This window comes from Tigriopus californicus, chromosome 12, assembly GCF_007210705.1.
Source record: "Tigriopus californicus strain San Diego chromosome 12, Tcal_SD_v2.1, whole genome shotgun sequence".
In the NCBI taxonomy this organism is placed as follows: Eukaryota; Metazoa; Arthropoda; class Copepoda; order Harpacticoida; family Harpacticidae; genus Tigriopus; species Tigriopus californicus.
This window is the reverse complement of record NC_081451.1, coordinates 6,209,932-6,218,280: the sequence shown is the minus strand read 5'-3', so window position 1 is coordinate 6,218,280 and position 8,349 is coordinate 6,209,932. Positions and strand designations below refer to the sequence as shown.

The window sequence follows — 8,349 nt, the reverse complement described above, 5'->3', positions numbered from 1 at the left end:
AAATAATTTCGTAACACGTTAGTCTTTGTCTCACTGAGTCTCTTCAAACGATGTTTACAACGATGGTACAAGAAAATAAACGAACCTGCCAGAGCTTGCGTAAACGTCCTCATATAAGTTTTAAATCATGCAATATATTTATATGAACTAAAACTACATTAAGCAAAGTTGATCCGTATGATTTTACTAGCTAGAAAAATGCATCCTTCATACTTTCCCTTGTACATAAATCGAACCCGTGGGTTTTCTTTCCAATTCTCAATTTCGTTTCGCATTCTTCCAACTCATAAAACAGGATTGCAACTTGGCCTATGCAACATCATTGCCTATTTACTGTCAATTGACTTTCAAGGTCCACTATCTTCAGCCCAGGTCTTGGTGAAAAGAATCCTTACTTACCCATAAGTCATAATTGATGAAAGATTTGGTCACATAATGCGTTCGAATTTGCCGCTCTAGGGCACCCTTGAACGAGAGGCTAGTCTGGGATTGTTAAAAAAACGATCTAAATGTCGCTTAATTCTTAGCAACTTTTTGGGTCCCATCTGTTGTTCTTCCATCCTTCTTTAAATTTGACCATCTTGGGTTGAAACTGAGACGGGTGGTCATAATTCTCATTGTTGACCAATGGGTCTTGGAATGCTCAAATAGTTGCGCGAGAATCGTACGGGCACATTCGGAACCGGCAATCGAGCCATTTCAATGCCAAATTGGCAATACCCAGGGCGTTTAGACCAATTGTCTCGGATTCTTATCAGAATATTAGATGTCATTTATTAAGATATGGCTCTTTCTTCATGATAATTGGACGAAGATCGTGAGAGCTTTGGTGTTACGTAAATTGTGATGTTCGAGAGCAGTTTGAGTAATCGTGAAAAGAGTCCAATCTGCTGTTGTTCTTTTTTTCAAGTGAAAAAATTAGCTATGCTCATCATTCATTGATAATCTATATAGAGAGCGTCAAAACACACTATAGGCGAAAGGAAAAGGATTTTCTTCATTCAGTGGACAACCTACTGTCTAATTTCATAACCGCGCTCTGTTTCTTCCCTTTCCTCACTCTCTCTCTCCCTTGGGTATCCGTTGTCCACGAGTTGCGTGCCTAGTGGCCAACTCTGTGCCTAAGTTTTGATTCAACACGGTAACATTCATGATTCAGGCACTAGTGAAAGTGCTTAAGAAGCTAAAAACACGTAACTGTAACAAACTAAACTCAGCCGTCTATGACTACCCAAAGGTTCCACGGCACTCATTTTTGCCAGTGTACATTTTCTTTTACACAGACCGGTTTTCAGAGGTATAAAGTTCCCTCTCGGGCACGCAGAGGAAACCAGACGCCACCATTAGAAATCATGGCGCTGTGTTCACGACTGGCCGGAAGCTTCCAGCCACTCGTGAAGAAAATAGACATTATCTAAGGTCAAATTTGGCTTTGAGTCGTTTTGAATGAAATTCATACCATGAAAACTGGTTCTTGTAAAAGAAAACCGTGTATTCATGAAGGCGTTCATTACATGTAGTTTATTCAAGTTCGGATCTCAAAAAGTTGATCAGTCAACATCTTGAATGTCTTTGCTATATTCATACCCTCTCGTGTGAAGAGAAGCTCGGGCAAGCCCTCCTAGCTCTTCTATTGAAACTCGACAGCATGAAATGAGCGAACGCATTCAAGGGGTCTTGACCTTATTGACTTTCTTCAAGCCTCACTTTTATATACTACTCGCAAAGAAGGCCCCCCGCCATTGTATAAATAGCTATTCTTAACCGTTGCAAAAACTGTATTGCAGCGCTGACCCACCAAACTCTTCGAAGACGAGCTATTTTATTCATTGTTAGACGTGGAGAACCGATATAACTGTTGGCATATTTGCGCATACTCTAGAAAATGATGAGCGTCCCCAATTGGCGTCATTTCAAATGCCACTAGCATTTCTTTAAGGAGCATATATCACTCCATTTTCGTCTGGTTCTCATCAATGAAATTGTCCAAATCAAATGCCGACTTCCTTAGACCTATTGCCGTGCGTATGTCTTCAGGATATGGGATGTCAATTTTGACACGTAATGATGGTTTTCCATGTAGAAAGCTAACCAAGATCGAGTTAGGTTTGATCTTGAATTGCGATGGAGAGCAGTTTGGGCATTTGTGAGAAGAAAAGTCAAATTCTAAAAAGTTAAAATGATTTAGATGACGAGTTGCTTGGACGCGGAAAGCTCCACGGCATAGTTTGCTGGATGTTCAGGTTATAATATTAGAACAGGTATTGATCTCCACTTTTGTTAACACTGCAAAATCAAAATCCTAGTATTCGAGGTTGAAGTCCCTTTCAGATTCCATCCGTCAACTTTGTTCTCTGAATCAGTATTGTAACTGCCTTAGCTTTACTGATCGATACTATCCCGCCAAATTCGAACCAAAAGGTGTTGGATGCAAACCGTTCAAAAACAGTTAACCCTCATTAAGAAGAGTGAGTAAGGAAAACTATGGTAAAACAAATGTTGTAGCTATTCTTGGTGACACCTCCCCCTTTTTAGTGGACAACCCACTCCCAGATTTCATAACCGCGCTCCTTTTCTGCCTCTCCTTCCCTTTCCTCGCCCCTTCCTCGAGTAGCCATTGACCAGCAAACAGAGGGCTAGTCAAACCTGCTGACCCATCTGAGCTCACCTTTCTTATAAATAGGCCAACCCACTGGGTTAGACCTCAGTTCAACAGACCTCTTAAAGTTGAAAACACAGTCCTTTTGACATCCAATCCTACTCAGTCACAAGATTGATACCAAAAACACAATGGACAGCTTCACCTTCAACTTGTTTGCCAATGAGTTCCAACCTCAAGGCTCGACTACCAAAAGTACCCTCAGTTCGTTCAATGTGCTTGCCCCCGAGTTTCAACCGCAAAGGAAGACAAAGAATGCCCCAACATTGAGCAAGGCTATTCCAAGTCACAAATTCAATTTATTTGCGAATGAGTTCTACCCTGAAACCAACGACAATGGTGTTATGTCTGATTGGTCTAAGATCCAAATGAACCTACAGAATAGATACTTGTCATTGATAAAGCACAATTTCGAGGATGACAATGAAATGTAAGTTGATATGTACTTAGTCTCAATAGCAATGACTGATGTGTTCATCTGCATTTTCGGACTAGTCTAACGCATGGTCTTTTTACATTTTAGGTTTCCTAATGGTTATACCTATGGTGAAGAAGAAGCTCTACCAGTGTCGGGAATCAGTTCAACAAGTTTCACACCCAAGCTGATTCCAGAGCTTTATCATAAGGTACCCATTGTGTTTGGCAAGTTTGGCATGGACTCGTTCGACTTTGGTGAACACAACCCCACCAGTTTTTGTGGTCTCCAAGGCTGTCTGCCTAATGCCTATTGCAACGCCATGATCCAGGCCCTTTATTACCAGGAAGGCCTTCATCAAGTGGTCCTCGGCCATTGTTGTGACATGGACACGTGTTTGGTGTGTGAGCTGTCCTTCTTGTTCCACATGATGGACCAAAGGAGCGGGAATCAATTAGTGCAGCCTCACAACTTCTTGAGGGCCTTGAGAAGCAACACTGAGGCCGTTGCCCGAGGCCTGGTGTTTCCTAATTCGGATTCCGTGACGGCCTCTAGCTCGAGAGACATAATTCAAGTGGTGCAAAATTGCCACAAATTTATCCTTGAGAAAATCGCCGTTACGACTAGGGACAATGGCAGCAATGCCTTCAATCACAGTTGTGGCCTTGAGATTGTGACAGAGACCATCTGCACCAACTGCCAATCGTGCATCAGTGTCCAATGTGGGCAACAAATTGGGTGCGATCTTGTTTATCCTCAAGCTTCGACGAGAATCTGCTTCGAAGACGTTTTGTGCTCCTCCCTTGAATCCAGCAAACCAATGAGATCGGCCTTGTGTTCCCAATGTGGCCATTTCCAGCCCACCGATCTGTCCCATTTGGTGCAATCTTTGCCATCGTCACTGACGGTTTACACTGGATGCAACGAGAGTGTAGCCAGTGCGTTTTGGGAACAACAATCCGTGCACGTGGCCAATGAAGCTGCTCTCAAGGTCAATGTGTACGGTTCAAAAGTGGATCAAGATGGCGATTTGTGGGACCAGATGAGAGAACTAGATGTTTCTTGGATCCCTGAATCGCTGAAGCTTCGAAGATTGGCTGATGGGACACTCAAGGGAGGAGCTAAAACTACGCTGAATGAGGACGAGGAGCAAGTGGAATACGAGTTGTAAGTTGGACTTTGGCAAGCAATAATAATAATCTTTTGAAGACGAGAGCAAACACGACTTTAACTTTTTGAAGGAAATAATTTTACTTTTGGTTTTATAGAAGAAGGTATCTGATGGAATATTGCTTTATTTCAGGCAATCAGTTTGCTTCACAATTGTGGATCCGCAGACTGGAAAAGCGACAAATGTGGTGGCTGCAATCAAAGTGGGGGCCTATAATTCAGCACGATTGGTTTTGCCGGTAAGTCAGTGATTTAAATTGAGTTTGGTGTGATGTCAATCAATCTGAACCGGTCTAAGGATATGGAAATGAAATATTTGAGCAAGCTTAAGGGGGTCGTGCGAGAAGTGGGGAGATTGGGGTTGGTTATCTTCATCTCAAATAATGTCACACAATGTTCGATCAGTGGTCAGAAGAAGGTCAAAACGCAACCATGCTTTGTGCAAAATCAAAGTGCTGCACATTTTATGCAAATTATGTAACTTTCCATCATTTATTTTCTCTTTTAAATTTCAGGGGAGTCAATGGTATCTGTTCAACGATTTCTCTATTGATCCGGTTGACAGTTCCGAGGCCACTTGGATCGATCTTAATCTGAAGGTGCCGAGCATTTTGGTTTATCGGCGGGTAGAACGAAATGAGGTCAGTGTGCCCTTCCATCCACAACCTTCCCCGTCCATTGGCTTGGACATCTTCCAACCATCCCAAGGTCATGAGGGACCTCTGAGCTTCTGCCCCTTGGATGATAACGAAGTCCCTCGGGCTGGTGATCTGGTGGCCTTGGATGCGGAGTTCGTCATTCTGACGCCAGAGGAAAAGTCTCCGGGGAGGAATGGGCGACTGATCACGGTCAAGGCTGCCGTGAGACTCGTGGGTAGAGTTACTTGCGTCCGGGGCTGGGGTCCGCGTCGTGGAGGTAAGAATCAAGAATCTGGCGGGTTTTGCAATGAGTACAGTACGTCAATTTTTTATCCTTTTCTTTGTAGTGCCATTCATTGACGACCACATTTCCTGCGAGGAGGAAATATCGGACTACGTGAGCAAGTACTCGGGGATATTTCCCGGGGACCTGGACCCCATCCAGAGCTCCCACCACTTGACATCGTTGAAGAGGACCTACAAGAAGGTGCGCCATCTAGTGGACGTTGGATGCATCTTTGTGGGACATGGGCTCAAAAACGATTTCGAGATGCTCGGGATCGTTGTGCCCACAGGTCAAGTGGTGGACACGGTCCACCTGTTCCACCTGCCCCATTGGAGGTTGTTGTCCATCAAGTTCCTGGCGTGGTACTTTTTGGACAAGCACATCCAAAAAGAGTGCCACAATTCCAACGAAGATGCGGGTGCTGCGTTGGAATTGTACCAGATCTACTTGGATCTGGAGGCCCAGGGAACGATGAAGGCCACTCTAGCCAAAGTCTTAGATCAGGCTAGTTTGCTGAATTGGAAGGTTCCTCAGCCTCAAGACAATCATGCAATGTGCCTTGTGTAGGTTCCTTCTATGATGGATCATTCTGATGTGAGCTCAAAATAAATGATTCATGTGTGGCAACTCATTTCAAATTGTACATTATTTTGTGGCTTTAATCAATTAGGAAATGGCAAAGAGACGTTAAATGAGAGTTCTTGAATAAAATTATTGCCATTGGCTGCATGCTTGTCACCCTGCGTTTGAAGGTGGCCCTAAATCAAACTTTGCTCTTGAAATAGTGAAATAGCCCTTAAATAGTGCTAATTTGAACATGGCTATTGGATAATGTGAATTTTATCCCTTGATTTCAGTTGTTCAATTCATCTCGTGTATTCTGTTAATACTCACTTAGTTATATTCCTGATGAAAGCATTATATTATCTGTCAGTAAAAATATTCTTCTTTAATATTTGGCAAATTAAACAAATCATCCTAAATGTCGAAGGATATCTATCTCTTAAATGAAAGGTTACATTGCACAAAATATTTCAAATTTGTTGGGTTAAGCAGATTATGTAATAACAGAATGGAAACAACTAATGAATTAATCGGTGCTTTTAGAATTTCAAGTCAGTTGCTTCAGTCACTTGAAACAATGCAGCTTGAAAAAACTACATATTTAATATCATGCAAGGGGTCCTGTAGACGCCCAAATCAGGTCCAGAGATGCTATCACCATTGATGGTGGGTAAATTAAAAACACAACGGCCTTTACACTCAATTCTGTTGGTTTTAATGGTTTCACCTTTTTGGGTCATACAAATACGCAAATTACTTAACAACCACAACAAATATTAGTAAATTCTAGTGTGACCCAGGAGTAGTATCACTAGAAAAAAACCTACATTAAAAAAACCTAATTTCAAGGTTTCTTACCTTACAGTAGGGTAGGTTGCTTCTTGAGGAATCTTTCTCGACATCTTTGCCTTCATATGTGAACAAAACCCATCAAAAATTTCAGGTGACTAGTTCTATGTAAGAGGGACTCAAGAGCATTGCTTTCACACGTTTGCTCTTTCACACGAAAAGGAAACCAAAGAAAACAAAATTCCTCAACATAAAATTGAAAAGAATCATCAGCTAGGGGACACACGGAGTTGAACCATGGACCTATCGGACTGCAGCCGATTGCTCTACCACTGAGCTATATCCCCACCGTGAGGATGTACCGATGAAGACCTTTATCAAAGATTTCAATGCATAACTTCGGCCTGTTGTCTTCCCACACATGGACAGCGTCGTGTTCGACGACGTCAAACGAGCACGCCAGATTTCGCTTCTGGCCCAAGCAAGTGAACAAGACAGCAAGCCAGCAGAATAAATAAATGCCCTATCTCCTCTCATTTCAATCGCATCCATATGAGGACTCCCTCAGTCCTCTTCAATTCATTATCTGCATATCCTAGGACTAAAGAATTCATATGTAGAGGGAGAGCGTAGAAAGCAAATCTAAGATCTGCGTTAATCATGACCTAATTACTTCCTAATTGTTTTCTCGATAATGTAGTGGCAAACGATTTTGTCTTCTTTCCGACCGGCCTGACACTGCATATGCACTTTTGCTTTGGTGCGTCGCGTCATGTCATGGAAGATTATTCTTGAAGCAACTCTTGAAAAGACAGCTTGCTACAGTTCAAGTCGCTCTTTAGAGCATTCCCAAGAGCAGCAATAAAGAATGTATATTATATTGGCCTGATAATGATAGACATTAAAAATGATCACTTGAAATCGGTCCCTAATATTCGTAGGGAATACGTAGACGTTGTTTTCATATATGGTAGCATATTTCAACTCGCACTTGAGCAATTTTTTACTTAGCCCTCCAAATCAGCCCTACATTGAAGGACTGGCCCGGTCTACCAAACCCAATTCATTGGCAGACCATTGTAGGATTTCAATTCCCTATCAGTGAATGTATATATGATCTGACATGACACAACAGAAAGAAAAACATATTACGATTTTGTAGTGTGATCCGTCGTTTCACTAATCAATCTACCCCCTTGTTATTATATTATCGAAGATGCAGACCCATCGGAAAATGGAATGCAAAGTGTGGAAGTAAAGACGAGGAAGCATTGAAGCCTGAAGGAAAAATCACTGAAAGACATGACAAATATTATCGATCATGACGTAGAGCTTCATGAATAGATGTTTTTTCTCTTTTAAGGCGTTCTTTCTAAAAGTGGACAGCGTTTGGTTGAAAGTTCATTTACAACTCTCAGACCCCAACATTCCTCTTGGTTTTAGAGAAGCCAAATTGCAAACTTTCCTAACCCCGTGGTTGCAAATGAAGATATGATTCCTCCCACAATTATTCCAACACTGGACGGCAAGAGGAAAAGGAGCCGTGTTCCGCCACTGTTCCCGAAGAATTCTAAGGAGCACAAAGACGTGAAGATCCAATGCCAGCCTGTATCACTCCGAAGAGAGCTCTTGGAACAATGTGGCAAGGCTCCATTAAACGAAGCGTGGTTGGATGTGTTTTCCTACACCGTTGTTTAAGGACCTAAATAGACATGAAACCGTTATTTCGGGACATTTTGCGGGCATCAGGACATTATAATGACGAATCGTCATTATGCGACCCTTGCACCTTAATAATGTGCTGCCTATTATGAATGAAGCTTCGGAT

General features: G+C 42.2%; 1 protein-coding gene and 1 non-coding gene across 2 annotated transcripts; one reads left to right on the top strand and one right to left on the bottom strand.

Annotated features, from left to right (window-relative positions):
• Window positions 1-3,125: 3,125 nt before the first annotated feature.
• LOC131891987 (PAN2-PAN3 deadenylation complex catalytic subunit PAN2-like) lies at window positions 3,126-5,865 on the top strand. Its single transcript, XM_059241699.1, has 4 exons — window positions 3,126-4,241; window positions 4,378-4,483; window positions 4,760-5,159; window positions 5,230-5,865. Exons 1-4 carry the CDS (start codon window positions 3,163-3,165, stop codon window positions 5,733-5,735), a joined length of 2,091 nt encoding a protein of 696 aa, XP_059097682.1. The 5' UTR covers window positions 3,126-3,162; the 3' UTR covers window positions 5,736-5,865.
• Window positions 5,866-6,796: 931 nt separating this feature from the next.
• Trnac-gca (transfer RNA cysteine (anticodon GCA)) lies at window positions 6,797-6,868 on the bottom strand. The gene has a single exon. It is a non-coding gene; the product is annotated as a tRNA-Cys (tRNA).
• Window positions 6,869-8,349: the final 1,481 nt, after the last annotated feature.